The following is a 23375-nucleotide window of genomic DNA, read 5'->3' on the forward strand; positions in this document are numbered from 1 at the left end:
ATACAGTCAAATCACAGACTTCAAATACTTCAACCCGATAATGTTCAAGTAGACGTGAAAATGTGCTCTTGAAACATTTTTGTATGAGAACACAAGTTCTCATACAATTCAAGTTTCGAAATATAAAAATATCATTTGTTTTCTTTTTAAAGACTTTAAATCTTAAGCTTTACAGATACTGAATGCGGCTTTTGAGTAATTTTGCTGAACAAAACAAACTTGCTATTACTATGCACACCAGAAATTAATTGGCACTATTAGTAACAGCAATGACAAAGACTAATTTATGACATTCCTTGACATGGATGTATGATTATCAAAAAAATATATATATTTTTTAGATGCCAGAGAAGATTAGAAGACAAATGTCATTCGTGATCTTCACAATGTTCGTTGAAGGTTATGAAAAATGTCAATGTAAATTCATACTTTTATTCAGCAAGTGTGCATAAAATCAGTGGCAGTAAAAACATTTGTAGCGTTATAAAATATTTATATTTCAAATAAATGCTGTGCTTTTGAATTTTCTATTCATTAAAGAATCTTGGGGGAAAAAATGCTTGGTTCCACAAAAGTGCTCAGTTTATCCAAAATAAGAAATGCAACAACTGATAAACTGAATAGATTTTATTTGCTTGTGCCTTGAATAAAACATCTTTGACATGAGAGCATTAGAAAACAGTTCAGGTGTACTTACAGATCCACCTTATGTGGCATAACAATTATTACAGAGAGAAATATACCAGCAAAATATATTACAATAAAATGATGGAATGATCTATTCTCATAGCAAAACAAGCTACAATAAAAACAAGAGAAGTGCGAGTCGTCCAGAGCCGATCTGATGTTTCTCGTGATGGGTAACAAACATGAAAAACTAGCATTTTCGCTGTTGGACCCTACGGTACATTTTTGTCAAATTACATCAACAGCTAATTGTGGAAGTATATCTAACTGAAATGACATTACAATTTACCCATAATGCACAGCTGACAGGAGATCAGTGGCCGCTTCTGATGTTTTATCTATAAAAACACTCTGCTTCCTCTTCACGTCAAAGCATTGATAAAAGCCACTGAGATCATGGAGCTGAAAACAACTGAAGCAGAATAAAATCAGTAGCAACATGTTAAGAGCAACTAGAAGTAAAACACACATCTGCATCAGGCATAAAATTGTCTGTCTGGCCCAAAACAACAGGGAAGATCAAATTTATCTGATAATATACTAAAAAATACATGATGATAATATTATGGAGCTGTAATGGTTTTTCCAATGCTATAAATATTCAATGGTTAATTTCAAAACATAGCAAAGCACTCCATGTTCACATTATAAAGCAAGTTGAAATGGCTCTGGTTTGATGTTCAGAGAAACTGGATCCGAATAAAGCAATCAAGCTTCCTCTGAATACTGCTGGAGCGACTGTATCAGTGAGTAGTGTGGAAACAGACCGATTCAGATTGAAACTCTTCAATATCAAATGCCCACATGATAGATCAATAACGAAATGTTTCAGTTCATACTCGGTATCTTCTCCATTGACACCTTAAGCACCTGCACAAAAAATCTCATCTGCATTTCCAGTGCTCGTCTGTTGTCCTTCTGTGAGGGAAATAACATGAACGAAGGCTGTCACGTCAGCAAGAACAGTGTGCCGAGTGACAGAATTAAAATCATTCGAATTCTGTCCAATTAAAATGATGTAATTTCCTTTTAGACTCCCTGAAGCGGTACGGAGGCTCTATGATTAAAAGAGTTTGTTCTTAGAAGAGCAATGTCTTTTCTCAGCATGTCTCTTTCTTCACTTCACTGTAATCGGTTGTGCTTTATTATCTCCTGTGTTTGGGATGGTTGTTTGCCATAGACGTCTGTCTCTATCAATCCTTCTTCTGGAACTCCTTGTGGCTTATTGAGAGAAGAGGAAATACAGAGGCGTTCTCCTTCACTTGTCTCTACTTCCATCAAGCACTTCCTGAAGAGGAAAAAAGTAAATAATCAATCAAAAATGAATCAGTCCAACTAACATTACCAGTAGGATTTAAAACAAACGGCTAAAATTTGTATCCGATTCTTAACAACTGAAGTCATACAGTCAACTGTAAAAGTGCATTTTGGTGTTTTTTGGTCATATGGAAAAGGTTATATAAAGATTATTTTGTGTTCCACTGAAATAACAGAATATGAGCATTAATGCTTCACAATATCATAATGCAGTCTTACCGTCGTCTCCATTGGTGAGCACCAGCGCCTGTAAGATATCAGACAGAGACACGATGCCTTTCACAACCTCCTGCTCATCCACGATCACTAACCTGTGCACCTAAAAAACAACACACACACACATCAGTCTGTGTGATTACATCATCTTCATCTGTCCATCCAAACATACATGCACAACTGAAAGTTTTATGTTTTATTTATCAGTCAAATCAAAACCATCTGAAAACAAACACTCACTCACTCACACACACGTTTTTTTTTTGTTTTAAGAAATTAAAACTTTTATTCAGCAAGGACAAAAGTGACAGTAAAGGCATCTATGTTACAAAAGATTTCTATTTCAAATAAAAGCTGTTCTTTTGAACTTTCTATTCATCAAAGAATCCTGAAAGATTAAATGTATCACAGTTTCCATGAAAATACGAAGCAGCATCGGTTTACAACATTGATAATAATCAGAAATGTTTCTTGAGCAGTAAATCAGCATATTAGAATGATTTCTGAACGATCATGTGACACTGAAGACTGGAGTAATGATGCTGAAAATTCAGCTTTGCATTACTATAACAAACATTTTACAAATATATATATATATATATATATATATATATTTCAATAGAAAACAGTTATTTTAAATTGTAATAATGTTACACAATATTACTGTTTTTAACTATTTTTGATCAAATAAATGCAGCCTTGGTGAACAGAAGAGACTTTTTTTAATCTTACAGACCCCAAACATTTGAGCAGCATGTGTGTTTCTCACCTCAGCCTCCACCAGTCGGTTGATAATGGCCTCTAGCGTCTCACTGGCTCGACAGGTGAGCACACCCTCAAAATACTGCGAGCGATGCTGGAGGGCTTTAGTCACGGTGATGTCCAGGTTATTGTATGTCTTCTCAGCGGCCAGATTCTGTGTGATGATAAGAAAACCAGATTGAGAGATACAACACAGAGACTTTAAAGGAATAGTTCACCCAAAAAAAATAATTAAAAATCTATCCATAATAATCCAAAAGAGCTCTAAACAAATATGTGTGTGTGGATTTTAATGTGAGAGACAACAGGAGATGGGTTTTTTAACTGGAGGAAATGTTATTATGGATTATGGACTCCGGAAACAAAAGTTTGAAGTTAAAAACGTCTTAATGATGTTCCTTGTGATGTTTTTATCAGTTGTTTGGACTCTCATTCGCTGCAGACGATCCATCGGAGACGGAATGCTACATTTCTCCAAATCTTTTCCTATGAAGAAACAAACTCATCTACAACTTGGATAGATCTTGGATCAGAATTTTCATTTTTGGGTGAACTATTCCTGTAAGATATTAAATTAAGGACATAATGTTAAAAACCCACAGCATTATGAGTATGAGATCATGTGCTGCAGTGGCTGCATTCCCTCAAGCTGATCAATACGAAAAACACCAGAGGCTTTAGACACACTGAGTCCAATCGAAACGGAAACACCATCACACACACATTCAATAATCTAACACCACCAGCACAGCTTAATGTCCAGCGTTCTAGTTAGAAACAACAGACACAAACACACAAAACTTACTATAACGTCAAACTTGGAGTAGATGTCGACCACACGTCCTGTCGGCAAAAAGGAGAGAGAAACCACGAAAACACATCATGTGAGGAGGAAGAAAATAAAACCACAGATTTGTAATTTACAATATATAAAAAGTAATGTATTCATTTCCTCTCACCATTTTCATCCACCACAGGAAGGGCAGACACTCTCTGATCCACGAAGATGCCGAGCGCGGCGTAGAGCGGCGTATCCGAGTGAACCACTGCGATGTTGTGAAACGTTCCAATGTTCAGCTGCTCCAGCGTTTGAGACAGAAACGCAGGCTTGGGCATCTCAGATATCTGTCGGAGATCATTAACATAAACATGAAGACTGTGTTTCTAGAAAGAAAACAAAATTCCAAGTTGGGCCAATAGAGGAGTAAACCGGAAATTTAGAAATAGTTGCTTAAAAAGTTGTGACAGAGTTACAGCAACCGCTCAGTGACAGACTACTGCCAAATACATGAATGTCTATATTTAACTTCATGCGTCACAGAAAACATTCAGTGAGTGGTTACAGGGCAGGGCAGGAAACTTACAAAGAGCTTCAGGAATTTGAGGATCCTCTTGTGTGTCAGGATGTAGAGTGTGTTTCCTGTTAGAGGATCAATGACGGGTAATCTGTGGATCTTATGCTTCAGTAGAGACGAAACAGCATCATATAGGCTGAGAGAGAGAGAAAAACATAAGGTGTAATCACAACTCTCTAACAAAAGCATTCAATCTGCACTCTTACAAACTCTAACCTGGCATTGGGTGATATGCTGACGAGAGGTTTGAAGGAGTCTTGCAAGTAGACCTCTATAGAAAAAAGATAGATCAGTCACAGGCTCACACATCATAGTAGACCTCATGAATACACATACAACTCATTCCCACCTCGCCATGTTTCTATTTTGTGTTCTTCTAATTCGTATATCTGGACCTAAAACAGAAAAAGAAAAAAACATTTTTTAAATGTTCCTCAAAAAGACTTATCAATATCAATGGGAGAATAACAGTCTTAACAAATTTTACCAGAGGAGACTTGTAATAGCGATGAAGTATATTGATGAAATCTGTGATGGTCAGCATACCTACAATAGAAAGCAAAACAAGACACAAGTTAAATCAGAATTACTTTCAAGACATTTGTTCCAATAACAATTAATGTTTGTAAATTAGTTATTTAAATATAATTACATTTTTACATTATTATTATTACACCATTTCAATGTTTGAGTCCAGTAAGATTTTTCAATGTTTTTGAATCAAGTCTCTTCTAAATGCCTTTACTGTCACTGACCAATTTAATGTGGAAAAAAAATTCAACTGAACCCAAATCCCAAAAATGGTTGTGTAATCTTTCAAAAAAAAAAAAAATAAAATAACTTGCTCCACATCTGAATTTTTATTTTTTTGCTGATGCAATCAAAACCACATGGATAGGGAAAAATATAAACAACACAGTCTAACTTGATCCAATCAAATCGCAATGGATCCGATCTTCCCTTGATGATTTTCATTATGTAATATCAATTTATTGTGAATGCAGTTCAAAACATCTTATCAAACAATCACACTATATTTACATTTCCAAAAAAACCTTGCTTACCAACAAAGCACTGCTTCTTGCTGTCCCAGAGAGGCGCTGCTCTCACTCCATTAGACACTAGAGCAAAGAACGCCTTCTTCACCTGGTAACCACACAAACACAAATTAACCAGCAGGCACTCGGACAGCTTACATGTCATGAATGTTGGCTCAAAGTACAGAGCAAATATATCCAACCCCTAAAGTCAACATGAAATCAATACTGACCCCATGTGCCTGATTCTAATATCAATTATTCATATCATTCCAAATATTTTGTGTGTATGTATATTACTTATCTTTTATCAAAAAGTAATAATGTCTTCTATCTCTTAAACAACATACCTTTCCTGCTAACATCACTTTTTTATATAAATAATGTTACAAAATAGCCAAAATGCTTTTTAGGCATAGTTTTAGCAAATGCACATTCAGACTTGCTGTATTCTGGAGTGGAACGGACACTTTACATGATCTAATTAATTAAAGGAATAGTTCATCCAAACATGAAAATGCACTCACCCTCAGGCCATCCAAGATGTAGCTGAGTTTGTTTCTGCATTTGGATTTGGAGAAATGTAGCATTCCATAACTTGCTTACCAATGGATCCTCTGCAGTGAAAGGGTGCCGTCAGAACGAAAGTCCAAAGAGCTGATGATATCTTGATGGATTTGTTTCTTACAAACACACACAGCTTTTCACTTCTCAAGACGTTAACTGATGGACTGGAGTGGTGTGGATTATTGTGATGTTTTTATCAGTTGTTTGGACTCTCATTCTGACGGCACCCATTCACTGGTAAGCATGTGATGGAATGCTACATTTCTTCAAATCTGATGAAGAAAAACTCATCTTCATCTTGGATGGCCTGAGTGTAAGTACCTTTTCAGCAAACCTTCATGTTTGAGAGAACTTTTCTTTTAATGATGAGTAAAATCATGTTTGTTTGTTTTGTTTCACACAGAAATGTGTGATATAATGGAAATGAATAGGTTCTAAACAAGGTTGCACATTTAACAACATTTGATTTCTTCTGAAAACCAACCTGTAGAGAAGTGTCAAACACCACCAACTTTGAGCTGGTGGGCACCAGGTCATAGCAGCGGTGGGATTTCATGAAGCGGGTGTAGACATTATACTCAGGATCTGGTTTGAAATAAAGGGAAAACCCAAAATGAATAATTTGCTATTTTAATGCTTGAAAAAGCATAGTCTAAAAAATTTAATCATGAACAAGCATAACAAAAAAAACATGAAAATATGAGAGAAAAAGTGTCAGAGAACAAATTGTCACTGGATCATATTTCTGTTGTCACTTCAGTCTCAGATTTCATTCCAAACACTGAAGTCAAACCCCTGCTCGGCTCTGCTTTCATATCTCGCACATGAGCTGCAGGTCATCGCAGGACTACAGTATCATCTTTATTTATTCACATTCTTACCCTCTATGTGCGCCTCCTTTTTACCGTCCAACTCATCTAGAACAGCAGGAACCTGAAAAACAGATGTCAAGATGTGAACATTCAAAGCTCACTTTCATTTTTCCCTTATAAATGTGATAAAAGTTCTTGCTGATTAACCCTGTAAATCCTGAAACAAGAAATAATAGTTAGAAAAATCACATTTTAAAGTTTATTGAACCTTTAGACAAAATAAATTCCTCAAAAGCCTAATGATCATATTTGACACTCACTGATTTTTTGCCAATAAATGATGCATGTACTGTATACTCAAGTAAAGCTAAGTTGCTTCAGTCTAGTAAGTGTTCATTTTGAAATATTACTAACAGTATCAGTTATTTTTACGTTTATTGTATAAACAAAGGAGATCCACACTCATCCAACCAGTCCAAAAAGGCTTATATCATAAGGTCAGAGGTCACTAAATTGTGCAAAAAAGTGCAAAGGTGCAGGAGTGCAAAACATTTTTGGGTATTAACTCTTCCGGATCTCCTTTGTCTATAAAGCTTTGTATTTTTTGGATCTACGCACCTTATATTATTGGTCTACTGGACTTTCGGACGAGTGTTTGGCACTACGACCTTTTCTATCTATACGTTTATTATATAAAAATCAGTAAAGATTTTACAACAAAAAGACACATGAACAACCTGAAGGTGGACTTTGTAAAATGATACTAAAAGACATTTTACTTGCTAAAAAAAAAAAAGTATAAACCATCAATCAGACAACAGAAGGCATGTAGTAAATTGTGTCCAACAGGACTTTCAGCAACGTTTTGATCGTGTTGATCATTTAGGGGCCTTTAATGTATTGTATTTGATATACAAATTTCTGAGTTAGGAGAGGGTTAACAAAAAGTTGATTTCGAGCTGTTATATTCAACTAACCAAAGGCTAAAATGTATCTAGTAAATACATATTAACCAGAGGAGTTAACAGCAGGACAGTTCTGCTCGCTTGAAAGAATTGATGTTGTTATACATTAATTAACTCCTTTTTTTTTTAACTCCATAGCTTCAGACAATTTGAGTTAAACCTCAAAGCTTGAGCTCTGTCTATTCCCGACTAGTTTAGCTCTGCCTGTTAACTGACCAATAACTGAGAGAGCTGACAGATATCAGTGAGAAACCTCACAGCTTACTAGCTCAAACATTGTTAGGTTAAACACTGATAATAAGATAAATACTGTACTAACAACAGCAAACTGAAGCACTACTAGTGTAAAAGCAACAGAACTGACTGTACTAAAGTAACAACAGCAAATGTAAGTAAATTCATACTAGAGTTCTAGAGTAACAGCAGTGAATTTGTCCAGCATTACAGTAACTGCAGTAGAGTATTAGTGCAGTAAACGCAGTACTAGTGTAACAGCAGTTAACTAGCAGCACAGCACTAACGTAAGTTAACCGCAGGCGAACTGTAACTGACTTCAAATGAATGGAAAATACTACACGACACAAGACTCACCCTACTAATAACACTTAGCGCTCTATCTTAACATTTGAGCCGATATTAGCTGTTTTGTATATTATAACACAATAACAAACAAAAACCGCCTTTAGTCAGTTAACGTTAGACCTATCGGCTGTCAGATCAACTCTGTCTCAGTTTAAACTCGCACTACTTACACACTCCATGATCCATTCACGGTGTGAAGAAGCTAAAGATGTTTACTTCGACTTCAGAGCGCAGAAATGTAGTTTAATTCGGTCTCCGGTAGCTGAAATGATGTGTATTTCGTCTCTGGTCCCGCTGCTCTGACAGACTTCTTCAAGGATGAGGAAGACCGATGCGGAGGCCGCGACCGGATGTGACGACACACACGTGTGCGCGCTTCTACTTAATAATAACAATGCATAATCGTACATAATCCTGTTGATAAACTGGTTATAAAATCAAATAAATATGAATTATATAACAACACTATAGTCTAAAACATATCTCGACCACTGTAGTGAGAGCCTAAGTGTGGTAGATAAACGTTGTATTTAGATTTGTATTTATTTAATTTGGCAGTATATAAAACAAAACTAAAAGTACAACGATTCTAAGCAGAAGAGGAGTAAATAAAAGCGTTGCCAAGGCAACAGAAAACTATTTGCTTAGCCATAATTTTTAACAAGTTAGAAATGAGACCACAGCAAACCACAGGAAAACATGCTGACCAACAGGGTAAGTTAAGTTAGGAACGAACCAGAAACACAACCAACGGCTATAACATGTATTAAACCCAACTAGCAAACCTCGAATACATTGCAAGGGTATCAGAGTTGTTCATTAAAATAATCTTGAAGTTTATCAACACATATTTGCAGAGAAAAACAACAACATGGAGCTCAAGTTTCTCCTAAAAGATGAAGTTTTTGTGGATTTCTTCAATACATTTCTAAGTCTTCCAGTAAGATGAAATCTTATATCTGCTCCTCATTTCCATATCTTTAATGTGTTGTCTATCCTGGACCGATCATACATGTTTGTCCTGTTTTTAGGTGTTTGGGCAAACCCCTCTCTACATGCTCAAACAAAACAAGTGGTTAATGTGGCCAAATGTGCCCTTTGCTCAGGTAGGATGTTATTTATGAGAATATTAACCAGACCACCATAGCTGTTGGCCAAAACATCTAATATCTGTAAACATATTTACTGTCAGGTGAACACTGGAGCATTTCTGAAATGGTTAGACATGCATCGGATGGTTTACTTCAAACAAACGGAGCTCTATCACAATTTCATTCTCTGCACAGAGATCCTTGACTTTGTATCCTGTAAATCCACAGGTAATATTACGTTCACATGACAGTGATATGTGCTTCTATGAAAGTTGTCTGGTGTGGGTCACATTAAAGGAATAGTTCACCCAAAAAATTTTAATTAGATGGAAATGTCCTCACCCTCAGGACATCTACAAGATGTAGGTGAGTTTGTTTCTTCATCAGAACAGATTTGGAGAAATGTAGCATATCACTTGCTCACCTGTGGATCCTCTGCAGTGAATGGGTGCCGTCAGAATGAGAGTCCAAACAGCTGATAAAAACATGACAATAATCCACACCACTCTAGTCCATCAGTTAATGTCTTGAGAAGAGAAAAGCTGCATGTTTGTAAGAAACGAATCCATTATTAAGATGTTTTAACTTTAAACCGTCATTTTTGGCCAATAAAACAAGTTCATAATACATAATGCTTCCTCCATTGGAAAAGTCTATTGCCTGCATGTCTTCTCTCACATTAAAATTTACTCACATATTTTTTAGAGCTGTGTTGGACTGTTTTTGATCGTCAAGGAGGACTTTTTCAGTGGAAAGAGCAATATATTTTAGCCAGAAGCAACAGTTTGAAGTTAAAAATTTCTTGATGGATTTGTTTCTTACAAACATGCAGCTTATCTCTTCTCAAGATGTTAAATGATAGACTGGAGTGGTGTGGATTACTTGTGCATTATTGTGATGTTTTTATCAGCAGTTTGGACTCTCATTCTGACGGCACCCATTCACTGCAGAGGATCCATTGGTGAAGAAGTGATGCAATGCTACATTTCTCCATCTGTTCCCATGAAGAAACGAGCCTGGATGGCCTAACGGTGATTGTTTTCAGGAATTTGTTTTGGTTTTTATGAAATTTTGGGGTAAATTATTTTAATATATAGTATTAGTTTTGTCTTTTTTGGTTTTAATGATGCTTTTTTTCAGAGGATTTGAAATGGACTCTGGCAGATCAGTGGCTGTTCAGGAAGTGTCTCGGCAGCGTGAGGGGAATCCAGAGATTTCGTTCGTTTCTCAAGGGCGCTGCTGGTGTGAGACTGCACTGATTTACATTATTCTTTTAAATTCATTAAGCATTCAAACCAGTTTAATTTTACAAGACCTCCAATTCTGCAGTTAGAGTCAAGTTTTTATATCAGATTTACATTTAAAATTAAAGTTAGTAGAGCCAATAGCATTGTGGGTAGCGCTCTGATGTTTTGATCTTGTCTCCCACTTTGCATTCTGTCCTCCATACTGTCCCAACTGAATATAGGCAAAATGCCAAATAAATGAATGAAAACGAAATTTTGCCAGTGCTTATGCTGCATGTGTAATGTGTTTTCGAGCAGAGGAGGAGCTTCTTCTTTTCTGTGTGAGAGTGTCCATGTTGTTGAGCATGAAAGAAGAAAAAAATGAAGATGAGTTTCAGACTCTGAATCGTCAAGCACTTAACAAAGCGATCAGACTTTCTCACCTGAGCGAAGGCTCTGCCATCCTGTCTGTCTGCCATATACACACAGGTGAGGCAGTGCATGTGTTCTTCTCCTCTTCCCTTAAATACCACAGTATTTCTGTTCCTCTGTTATTACGCTATCGTAAGTTTGGGGTCGGTAAGATTTGTTAATATTTTTGAAAGACGAGTGTTCTACTCACCAAGGCTGCATTTATTTGATCAAAAATACAATAAAAACAGTACTGTGAAATATTATTACAAGCTAAAATAGCTGTTTTCTATGTGATTATATTGTAAAATGTAATTTATTGTTTTGATCAAAGCTGAGTTTTCAGCATTATTACTTCAGTCTTCAGTGTCACATGATCCTTCAGAAATCATTCAATATGCTCATTTGGTGCCGGTTTTTTAAATTTAGTATTATTTAAATACTATTGTAATTTTAATTTATATTATGAATTAGCTTTTATTTTTGTATTTGTAGTTTTCATTTTGATTTTAGCTTATTTTAGTAACTTTTTACGTGCCTTTCTCGGTTTTTGTTTTAAATATATATCTTTTTAAATATTACTATTTAATTTTAATGTATTTTTATTTCAGATTTAGTTCAGTTTTAGTTTTGATCTATTTCCAGTTAGTGATTTTAGTACTTCAAATTAAATGTATTTCAGTTGAAATTTTTAATTTTCATTTAGTTTAATTCATTCCTTTTTTCAATATTTATATTTTATTCTATTTCATCTTTATTTCAATTAACAAAAATAAGTTTAATATGTTTAGATTTAGTTTGTAGTAATAACCCTGTTTGCTGCTCAAAAAACATTTCTGATTTATTATCAAGTTGTGCTACCGTACATTTTTGTGGAAACCCTGATAAAAAAATTAAGGATTCTCTGATAAACAAAAAGTTCAAAATAACAGCATGTATTTGAAATAGACATCTTTATAATATTATACATGTCTTTACTGTCACTCTTGATCAATTTAATGTGTCTTTGCTGGAAAAAAAAAGTTTTAATTTCTTTAAAATAATTCTTACTTACTCCAATCTTTTGAACGGTATAATGATTTTTTGGGTTTTTTTGTCTTTTAATTTCGTCTGTACTAATTACTGAATATGTTATCATATTGTATGTTTTTAGAGGACATGACTGAGCTTCTGACCAAAGAATGCCCACTTAGTGCCCAGAAGCGTGTTTTGGCAGAGATGAGAAAGAAAGCTCTGTGCCGGATGCAGTCGTATTGGCTTCCTCAGTTCTTACACTGCTGTAAATCCTGGCTGTGGCGTGTGCCTGAATGTCAGCCCATTGTAGAGAAATACACATCTTTTTCCTGTCCTCCTGCTCCATCTCCCTCCTCACGTGAGCGTGAACGGTGCAAGATGAATCCCACGCTGATCCCTGCTAAATCCTACTGCAGTAAACGCAGCAAACGGCTCCTGTGGAGTTCATGTAAGCCAGTCCGTTCACAGTCCAACAGCATCTGCTTGTGGCTTCCACCAGCCGGCCAGGAGGATCTAAAGTGTTCAAACATAGCACATCCTCCTCAGAGAAATACACAAACCTCTGTCCAAGCTATTGTCCATCACACATGCGCCCAAACTCCAGCGTGTCAGATCCCCTGCTGTGTGAACGTTCATACTCCACCATCAGATGTCCACTGCTATCTCCAGCCGGCCCTGTCTGCCGAAGCTCTGGCTGCAGGTCCTCTTAGGTCTTATCTGAAAGCCCAAGACCTGGTGGAAAAGCAGCAGATGCTGGATCTCTTGGAGGATCTGGACTTTTTCCTCCAGCTGGTTCTGAAAGCACAAGGAGAAGATCCAGTCTGCGCACAGAGACAGACAGTGGCCCAGCGGATAATAGAGAAGTACCTGAAAGAGAACATGCCATGCTGTGAACGACTGGATTCAAACACCAGCCACCATCTGCGTTCTCTTCTGCCCAACAGTGCGGCTGTCCCATGGATTTACAGGGCTAAATATGAAATAAGCAAGGTATATGTCACTTAAATGAGTTCATTTTGCTTTCAAGTTAACATGCAATCAAATTTGACTTTCTTAAAACATGTCCTTGGTCTTAATTGTGCATGATTAATCAGTGCACATTATTCCACATGGTTTGTGTTAATAAGTATTCATCAGAATGGATCAAATTAAAACTTTTGAAATTATTTTCTCATTTTGGCTAATGTCACTAATCTTTCATCTGTCATATAGAGATACTCCGATAAGACTTTTCATATTTAGCTTATGATTTTAATCCAAAGCATTTTACAATGCATTCAAATTATTATTATTTTTTTTACATTATTATTAATTCAAGCATTCTTTGGGATCTTCGCTTAATGCTTTTAGAAACTTGGACAGCCACTGCTCACCATTAATTTTCATTATAAAATGAATTGTCCAGTCAAAATAATGGACGGTTTGCTACAATTTCTGTAAGATTTATTTATTTTTTTAAAGAAATTAATACTTTTTATTCAGCAAGAACACATTAAATTCATTAAAAAATATATATATATTTATAATGTTACAAAAGATTTATATTTCAAATAAATGCTGTTCTTTTGAACTTTCCATTCATCAAAGAATCCTGAAAAAAAAAGTATCAGTTTCCACAAAAATATTGTGCAGCACAACTGTTTTCAACGTTGATAATAATCAGAAAAGTTTCTTGAGCAGCAAATCAGCATATTAGAATGATTTCTGAAGGATCATGTGACACTGAAGACTGGAGTAATGATGCTGAAAATACAGCTTTGATCACAGAAATAAATTACATTTTAACATATATTCACATAGAAAAAAGCTGTTTTAAATTCTAAAAATATTTCAGGATTTTACTGCATTCTTGATCAAATAAATGCAGCCTTATGCTTCTTTCACAAGCATAACAACAACAACAAAAAAACATTTGAATGGTAGTGTATTTGTTAAGTGATAAGATCTGGCATATGTTCTATTTACAGGAACTACAAGATGTTTATGACTCATTTTTAGATGCAGAGGATAAAGCTCTAGTGTCTCACCTGGTGAGTGCCCTAAACTAATGCCTCAAACCAGTGGATGCTTTCACTGCAGTTTCCAGGAACCTTCTCCCATGTCTTTCAGAGCTCTTGTAGTGAGGAGATTGAAGAGGAGCTGCTGTTCTGTGGTTTCGAGACAGAAACAGAAGCTCACTTCACTCAGACGGAGGCGTTAGTGTTGTGTGGAGGATGCTCCAGTCGTCTCGACCCCGACGCTCTGTCTCAGGACAGCTGGGCTTTAGTGGCTCTGCAAGACCTACAGAGAGGAGGATCACTGCTGCACAAGTACAACACAGGTGAGAACACACAGTACACTGGCCTCTTTCAAGACCTCTCACGATGACTCACATTCTCTGGCTTGTATTGTGCAGATGCATCTGAGGAGCCATCGATCACAACAGAGAGTGATATTACAACACCCCTTGCTCAAGGTACTGCATACTGTATGTTAAATATTTCATTGTTACTTGCAAAAAAATAAGAGATTTGTTCTTCAGTGGTGTTCTTAATGTCAAATGTGTGTGTTCATTTTAGCAGACTGTATACAAACCTGCTTTACTGTATGCTTCACTTCCAGATGTGCCCGAATCTAAAGCAAAGTGTTCTAATAATCTCCGGATGAAAACTCTCAAAAAGGACAGCATTATTTTTGAAAAGCCATCTACAAAACCCAGGTGCACCCATGTTTCCATTACCTGACATTAAAGGAACAGTTCACCCAAAAATCAAAATTTGCTTAAAATGTACCCACCCTCAGGCCATCCAAGATGTAGATGAGTTTGTTTCTTCATGGGAACAGATTTGAAGAAATTTAACATTACTCACTATGGATCCTCTGCAGTGAATGGGTGCCGTCAGAATGAGAGTCCAGACAGCTGATAAAAACATCACAATAATCCACACCAGTCCAGACCATTAGTTAACATCTTGTGAAGTGAAAAGCTGTGTGTTTGTAAGAAACAGTCCATCATTAAGACGATTTTACCTTCAAACCATCACTTCTGGCTTAAATATGAGACCATAATCCATAATAATGCTTTCTCCAGTGACAAAGTCCACCTCCTGTCTCTCACATTAAAATCAAATATTTACCAAATATTTGTTTAGAACGGTTTTGGCTTGTAAGCAGTGCTTGATCTGAGCAAAGTTCTCTCCTGATTCAGACCAGATGATTTTTTTCACTGGAGAAATCACTATTATGGAATATGCACTAATATTTTAGACAGAAGCAAGTCTCAATTAATGATGAAGTATTTTTTACAAACACACAGCTTTTCACTTCTCAACATGTTAACCGATGGACTGGAGTGGTGTGGATTACTTGTGGATTATTGTGATGTTTTATCAGCTGTTTGGACTCTTATTCTGACGGCACCCATTCACTGCAAGTGATGCAATGCTACATTTCTCCAAATCTGATGAAGAAACAAACTCATCTACATCTTGGATGGCCTGAGAGTGTATAAATGTTCATTTTGGGGTGAACTATTCCTTTAAACTTAGCAGAGGGTCTGGTTTGGAAATATTTCTAAAAGCGTACTAGTTATCTCACGGTAAATTATTTCTGAAACTGAGAAAACTTTTTTCTGCTGAATTCCAGGTCATTTGAAGAGGTCCTCACATCATCTCAGCACACTGGTCATTTCAGACAGTTCCTGCAGGAGCACAACGCGGACGGAGCGCTGCTCTTCATCCAGGAAGCAGAATCTCTGCGCACCATCGATCCCAAACGACAGAAGGCCAAAATCCGAATCATTGTAGACAAATTCTTTCGGCGACAAGATTCCAGTACTGCTTTCATTAAGTGATATTGTGGTGCTATTTCAATTCAATTCAGTGTCAAAGGAATAGTTCACCCAACAAATGAACCACCTGTCATCATTTACTCACCCTCACATCATCTTACTGGGAAGGTGTTTGGCCTGCAGTATGTTAGCAGAGATTCAAACTGACAGTACTGACAAAGTACATTGCATGGAGAAAAGAAAGAAAATAACACAGGCTTGAAATGACGTGAGGGTGATTAAATGATGCTGTTCTTTAAACAAGGGTTTTGCATGCTCCAAAAAAGAAAGAAGTAGCACTATGGTCCGCTGTCTCCCCCTGCAGTGGAGTACCTGCAGTGCAGCGCGGACATCATCAGCAGTGTGCCGCAGATGGACACGGTTCCTCCAGAGGTCATCTTCACCATTCAGCATCTGATTGCCAAGTCATTGGAGGCCACATGGTATTGTTATATAAACTTATGGGAAAATGTTATTGCTCAGAACTTGCTATTTCAGCAGAAAAAAGGTAATCTGTCACTGTGTCAGTACCCTTAGTTACAAAAGCTAAAAGGTACATCTGTGTACCTTATTTACCCCTAAATAGTACATATTAGAACTTTAAAAGAACACCTTTTGAAAGTGCACCAGCCCTGTCACAGCTTTGCACTTTTTTTCTGAGAGTGTAGAATTCTCAGTTATGATTTATTTAACAATCAACTTTGTCTCAGATATATTAGAGGAAATGCAAGTATAGAGCAATAAAATGAATGTGGATAGCAGCTCAAATAATTTGATCGTCTTTTGATGAGGAATTTTTGAATCAGTGTTATTGTTAAATAAAACTAAACTTCTTAAAAATTGCTTTTGGTAATTGAAATGAAGCTGATATAAAATAAAATCTAAATATTAGTGTAAAACTGAAACTTAATATATATAATAATTTTACTTAAACTTAAAAAAACTGAAATATTGCCTTTGCAACTAACTGAAATAAATAAAACAGTTGAAGTACTAAACATTACTAAAAATAAATCAAATAAATAATTAAAGCTATATTTTAAAATGCCAAAAGCATGTTACATAATGACTAAAACTAAAATGTAAATGTAAAAAGAAAAGCTTTTTCAAAGTATTACTGAATACATACTGTATAAGTATATAAATATAAGTATGCAAATAACACTGGTTTGAATTTACACTGAAATCTGTGAATTTTGGTCTGGAATTTTAAGATTTCTTTTGAAATTGAGACACGTGATATTACTGGGTTTTTCTTCTGGAAAAAAAAACATCTAAGAATAGAACATTTATTTGCTCTTGTAAATTGATATAAACTCTATAGCAAATCCCATCTGCTTGATCTGCTAAATGTGACTATAAGATCATGAAGACATTAAGATATTATTTATAACCGTAACATCGTGATTATCTGTAAAGCTGCTTTGAAACAATGTGTATTGTGAAAAGCGCTGTACAAATAAATTTGACTTGACATTCCTTTAACCTTTGTGCTGTCTAGATGATATTAGAGATTTATTTTGATTGTTTTGAGTGTTTTACAGTGGTCTCATACAGCACAAATAGTTCCCTTTGATCTCAAACAGGTTCAAACAGTATCAGGAAACATTTTATTCTTGTTCCCCCGTTTCATCTGAATCGAATCTGAGAGGTCCACTGCTGCTGTATAAACTGGTAAAACATTTCAATAAATTCAAAAACCTGCACTTTTCAGATGATTTTTGAGCAAGTATTGAGCTTGTTTCTTTTGTGAACTTCTTTAGAAAACAAACGCGTGGACGGCTTTCAGCTGCTTTATCCGCAGTGTGACGAAGTTTCTGTCTGCCCTAGAGGACCGTGACTTCAGGACTGAGTTTGAAGACTATCTGATACACGACTACAAGCACTTCTCACAGCGTAAGTCCCTCTATGGTCCATCTGTTCACTGCAGAGGTCATCAGATCAGTGCAGGACAACCAAAAACCCATTTCAGGGTTTCTGCTGCTCTTAAAAAGTATTCATTTACATTTTTACACATTAAGAAAATCAGAGCAGAAAGTCTTAAATTCATGGCATTAAATGTTTCATGCACTGCAAAAAAATGTAATTTTGGTCTTGTGCAAATGCAAATATCTAAACATCCTTAAATCAGCATAGATTTATTGGGGATGCACACTGAAGATATGAAGTCTTGTTTTCTGAGAAGCTGGACAAAATTAAGTGAGTTGATGCTTAAACAAGAACAAATATCTGTCAGTGGGGAATGGAAACTTGTTTTCTCTTTAAATTCAGCTGATTTTTCTGAGCTCGTTGGCAGACATTTGATCTTGTTTTAACCATAAACGTTTTGATCAATTTGATCAATTTCTCATAAAACAAGACTTCTTATCTTTGTCATTTTGCTTCTCAAGTAAATGGATCTTGATTTAAGAATCTTTAGACATTTGGACTAGGAAACGACAGAACTTTTTTTTGCAGTGTGATCAAATGGGACAGTGAATGTATTATTTATTTATTTTTAGTATTAGAGATATATTTTTAAATTTGAAGCTTTTTTTTTTTTTTACATTTAGAGACCATATTAACGTATTGTGCTCCATTAAATTTATTCCTTAAATTTTCTTTACTGGTCTTAAAAAGTCTTAAATTCACCTTCATGAAACCTGCAGAAACCCTGTTGTTGTTTTTATCCAGCTTGCGCTGTTCGCTCCAAAGCCCAGCAGTCCTCCGATATCAGCAGCGACGGAGAGAAGTTTAAACCCAAGATGCGAAGCATTATCAACAAAGCGGTTATAGTGGACTTCTTGGTCAATGACCTTTCCTTCTACATGGAGTGTGAGAGGTCAGGGACTGTCCAGCAGAGGGCGCTCTATACTCGCCATTCAACAGCAGAACAAAGCCCTTCTTCTGTTTTTGTTTAGTATCTCTAAAAGCAGCGTCTGTGATTGAGGCAGTGTATTGATCTGTTCTGAGTTTCTAGGTTCAGGCATTTGGCAGACGCAGGTGATATAATGGCATCAGAGGGCATGTACAGTGAGAATGATTATGCCATGCTTCACCAGAAAGCTGAGCTGATCATCAACATATTCTCCACTCAAATCTCTCTCCAAAGCTCATGGTATCTATAATACTGTCTGTCGTATATTAACCCGCACAAATGAGCTGCTAGATAGTGCTTATAACTAATTGTATATCAAAAGAAAAATGATAAAGAGAACATGAAATACCCAGACCTTAACCTAAACCCCTGAATCAAAGAAAATTATTTCAATATGTGTTTTGATTTATGTACTTGAATTGGTTAAATTGCCTCAATAAGCACAAAAGAGTAGAAACAATAACTGCTTATAAATGTTGTTAAAGGCAGGGATTTTCAGTCTTTTATAATAAGAATAAGAATAATAAACAAATAAAACAATGACTATAAATTTGTCTAAAATATTATTTGGGAAATATTTAGTTAAATAAGTTACATAATAAAAAAAAAAAATTCTCCTCCTACTCATATAATTCTATATTTTTATTTTTATTATTTATTTATTTTTTTAAATTTTATATTTAGTTAGTTTAATGTTTTGTTTTGTTTAATATTTGTTATTAGGAGTTTTTTCCCCGGACCTCAGTTTGAAAAGCCTTTGTTATAAAGTAATTTTTTGTTTTGATATGTTTTTCTGACTGATATATGATATTATTTTAATCAAATATGTCAAAAGTGCTATTTCTTTCTTGGCAATACTTTACAATAAGCTCTCATGTGAACTAACAATACTTCTACAGCATTTAATCTCATGTTATTTCACCTTTTGATTTAAAAAATGCATTTGTAAAAGTTGTATCCATTAACTTAAGTTAATGCACTGCGAACTAACATGACCAAACAATTAACAGTTGTATTTTATCATGGATTTTTTTATTGTATCATGAACAAATGAGACCTTATTGTAAAGTGTTAGCCATTTCTTTACATGTAAAACTTTTTAACAATTGAAAATGTTACTTTAGAGACATGGATCAATCAATATCTTTAATCTGAATAACTCTAACAGCATTCACTGGAATCTATTGTGCGTGTGTGTGTGTGTGTGTGTGTGTGTGTACGTACTATACTCAGGTCAACACCAGTGAGGCTCAGAAAGACGGCATACTGCAGCGCTTTGCCTCTGGGAAGGTGGACCGAACTCTCTTCTATCCAGCTATGATGGATGTGTTTCCAGTTCTCGTCTTCTGCTGGAAAAAGTGATGAGATTTTGTGATTTCACACACAGACTGTAGTGTAAATTGAAAAGCTGTCAGCTGTCGTATAATAATAATAATAATAATCAAAAGGATTGGGACCAAAAAACACAATTCTGAACAAAAAAAACAAAAAAAAGAACTGCTATTAATATTAGCTTACTAGTATTAGGATTATTATTAATTATAATAATAATTAAAAATAAATCAAATCTAAACGAAAAAGCTGGCTATTTGTATTAACTTGCTGGTATTAAGATACATTTTTTAATAATAAAAAATAAAAATGTATAAAAATACTACAATTTAAAAATAAATCAAATTGGGACAAAAAAAACAAATCTGTACAATACAATAGTAACTTGCTAGTATTAGTTTACCATTTTAATCAAAATTGAAACTAAATAAAAATGAAAAATACTAAATCAAATTGAGACAAAAAAATATAAATGAAAAAGTTTTCTATTAATATTAGCTTGCTAGAATTAGGATTATAATTTTATTCATATAGTGCAAAGTTTAAGGTTGGATGAAATAATATTTTGTGAAGTTGGTAATACACATTACTATAAATGACATTTTAAATTACATTCAAATCAGGAATAAAAAGTTTTATTGTAAAATAAAAAAGTTTTGCTGTTTTTGTTTTTTGGTCTATAGCAGATATACAGGTTTAGGCATAATAAGTGCATGTTCCCGTTCACAGGTTTTGTTGTCTGAAGGTGATGAAGCGTCTGTACCCCACTGAAGCACTGAGGAATCCGAAAGCGTCCTCTCGTCTGCAGGAACAGCATCCTTTTAACCTCCTGCGGCAGATAAAGACGGTCAGATCCATTGAAGGTGGGCAGTGAGATCAGGCATCATGTACTAAACCATGAGCAGTCGTTATCGGTGTTTGAACGGTTTAACTCCTTTACTGATGTGTTTGACTAGTTAAAGATGCCATCCTGCGCTTCTCCACCCAACACGGCCTCGTTCTGCTGCTGCCACAGATGTCATACAACTACACACCTGCTGCTTCCCAGCAGCCCTCAGTCCGATGAATGACATTAAACCACTTCAGTTCAGACTGATGCTCTTCATGTTTGTGTGTGTGACAGTTACTCCATGAACGAAACCCAACCCTGCTATAATCCTGGTTCTCCATATTCATGGAAAAAAATTACTTTAAATAAAATACATTGTTTAAATTAAGTTAAGATAAAACGTACCCTCTCAAGCCATCCAAGATGTAGATCATCTCATTTGGATTTGGAGAAATTTAGCCTTCCATCACTTGCTCAGCAATGGATGCTCTGCAGTGAATGGGTGCCGTCAGAATGAGAGTCCAAACAGCTGATAAAAACATCACAATAATCCACACCACTCCAGTCCATCAGTTAATGTCTTGTGAAGCCAAAAGCTTTGTGTTTGTAAGAAACAAATCCATCTTTGAGAAGTTTTTAACTTCAAACCGAAATACGAGTCCATAATCCATAGTAACGCTTCCTCCAGTCATCTGGTCTGAATCAGGAGAGAAATCTGCACAGATCAAGCACTTTTTACAAGCCAAAACAGCTCTAAATATGTGGATGGAATTTGATGTGAGAGACAACAGGAGATGGACTTTGTCCCTGGAGGAGCGTTATTATGGATTATGGACTCATATTTCAACTGAAAGCAACGGTTTGAAGTTGAAAACATCTTAATGATGGATTTGTTTCTTACAAACACGCAGCATTTCATTTCACAAGACATTAACTGATGGACTGGAGTGGTGTGGATTATTGTGATGTTTTTATCAGCTGTTTGGACTCTCATTCTGACGGCACCCATTCACTGCAGAGGATCCATTGCTGAGCAAGTGATGCAATGCTACAAAATTCTTCAAATCTGATGAAGAAACAAACTCATCAACATCTTGGATGGTCTGAGGGTGAGCACATTTAATTAATTTTTTTTTTTTTGGGTGAACTATTCCTTTGAAACAGATAAAACCAAAACAATTACTAATACCAGCTAGAATTAAAATGAAAACGGAAAATATAAAAATAAAACTAATTCACAATATTAATAAAAATGATAATAGTGTACTGTATGAATGATACTAAAATAACACTACTGTAAGGAGAATGGCATGCATCCTCTAACATTCATCATGTGGAGCAGCAGCTCATGGGGAAAAGAATCATAAAAGCCGCTTGTTTTGTTTTCACACTTTCACCTGCAGTGATGAGAAATTAAATGGTATGAAGTGTAAGAGTCGAGTGAAGTGCGAAACAGAGGCCTTAACACTCATTCTCACTGCGGCACCTGGGGAACGTGTTAATGACCTCGTCAAAATATGCTGCTGTAAATGAAGAATTACAGTTGAAGCTGCAGAACTTATTAAAGAAGCCACACCGATAGAGAAAAGACAATGCTTTCTAGGGAAAGTGGGAAATTCTCATCATATTGTTCCAAACCTGTATAACTTTCTTTATTCAGTGGAGCACAAAAGATGTTTTGAAGAACACTGGTGGAACGCCAACACTGGACCTCATTGGCTTGCACTGAATGGACAAAAGTCATGCAGGTTTGGACTAAATAATGACAGAAGGTTCATTTTGGGGTGAAATCTTGAGGGTGTTCTTCTCACTGCTGCCTCTAGATGACAGTGTAACATTAGAGGAATCTTCATTAGCTCCACTGAAGTCCCAATAAAGCCACACATCTGCTCTCAGTGTTTCACATTATTTTCATGTGAATAAACAAAGGCATGTGCACATATGTGATTAACACGTGAACCAGAACATGAGGGATGGAAATGCGTGAATACACTACAGAAGTGCAAAATAAAAATTATTTTAGACGAATAGGTTTAGCATGTTCAGGGGTGTTTGTTTTCTGCTTTTATTTTCTCACGAAACGGTTTCCTTGTCCATCACATCCATATATGTTGACACCATCACATAGTAAAATATTATTGATATTATTAATGAGTTGAACATACAGGATGCTTATAGATTTTCATTTCAATCAATAATCCCATATTACCTGCTGACACCACTAAGAAAATATATCCCAAAAACACATTTTCCACATAACACATGGATTAATGTAGAAACCATATTGTTTTTCTGGTGTTGCTAAAATTAGTAAATTATTATTTTTTTAAATGCTAAACAATTTAACAATTTGTGATGGAGAAAATAACACATGATATATACATAAACTATGAGCACAATTACATTAAAAATGTCAAATATCATAAAAAAAAAGAAGAAAAGAAACTCACCAGAGCCTGTGTGTATGATCTTGTTTGTCTCCTAGCTTGTGAAAAACAGAACAGGGA

General features: G+C 35.6%; 2 protein-coding genes and 1 long non-coding RNA gene across 3 annotated transcripts; 1 reads left to right on the forward strand and 2 right to left on the reverse strand.

Annotated features, from left to right (window-relative positions):
- Nucleotides 1–612: 612 nt before the first annotated feature.
- prkag1 (protein kinase, AMP-activated, gamma 1 non-catalytic subunit) lies at nucleotides 613–8621 on the reverse strand. Its single transcript, XM_058778785.1, has 13 exons — nucleotides 8471–8621; nucleotides 6823–6874; nucleotides 6426–6526; nucleotides 5402–5483; nucleotides 4825–4883; nucleotides 4687–4732; nucleotides 4554–4608; nucleotides 4347–4473; nucleotides 3942–4107; nucleotides 3788–3825; nucleotides 2990–3136; nucleotides 2224–2323; nucleotides 613–1975 (listed from the first exon to the last, which is right to left on the reverse strand). Exons 1-13 carry the CDS (start codon nucleotides 8477–8479, stop codon nucleotides 1965–1967), a joined length of 993 nt encoding a protein of 330 aa, XP_058634768.1. The 5' UTR covers nucleotides 8480–8621; the 3' UTR covers nucleotides 613–1964.
- Nucleotides 8622–8820: 199 nt separating this feature from the next.
- Nucleotides 8821–21305, forward strand: LOC131542271 (regulator of G-protein signaling protein-like). Its single transcript, XM_058778783.1, is given in 21 exon segments — nucleotides 8821–9014; nucleotides 9158–9240; nucleotides 9332–9406; nucleotides 9493–9619; nucleotides 10532–10633; nucleotides 10936–11106; nucleotides 12182–13032; nucleotides 14010–14072; nucleotides 14152–14362; nucleotides 14438–14497; nucleotides 14644–14740; nucleotides 15667–15854; nucleotides 16176–16293; nucleotides 17437–17524; nucleotides 17614–17746; nucleotides 18524–18671; nucleotides 18810–18916; nucleotides 18919–18947; nucleotides 19941–20065; nucleotides 20769–20902; nucleotides 20996–21305. Coding segments are annotated over 21 exon segments (3063 nt in total). The 5' UTR covers nucleotides 8821–8971; the 3' UTR covers nucleotides 21106–21305.
- Nucleotides 12704–14210, reverse strand: LOC131542273 (uncharacterized). The gene is made up of 3 exons (XR_009271686.1): nucleotides 14070–14210; nucleotides 12910–13012; nucleotides 12704–12837 (listed from the first exon to the last, which is right to left on the reverse strand). It is a non-coding gene; the product is annotated as an uncharacterized LOC131542273 (long non-coding RNA).
- Nucleotides 21306–23375: the final 2070 nt, after the last annotated feature.

Source organism: Onychostoma macrolepis, chromosome 06, assembly GCF_012432095.1.
Source record: "Onychostoma macrolepis isolate SWU-2019 chromosome 06, ASM1243209v1, whole genome shotgun sequence".
Classification (NCBI taxonomy): domain Eukaryota; kingdom Metazoa; phylum Chordata; class Actinopteri; order Cypriniformes; family Cyprinidae; genus Onychostoma; species Onychostoma macrolepis.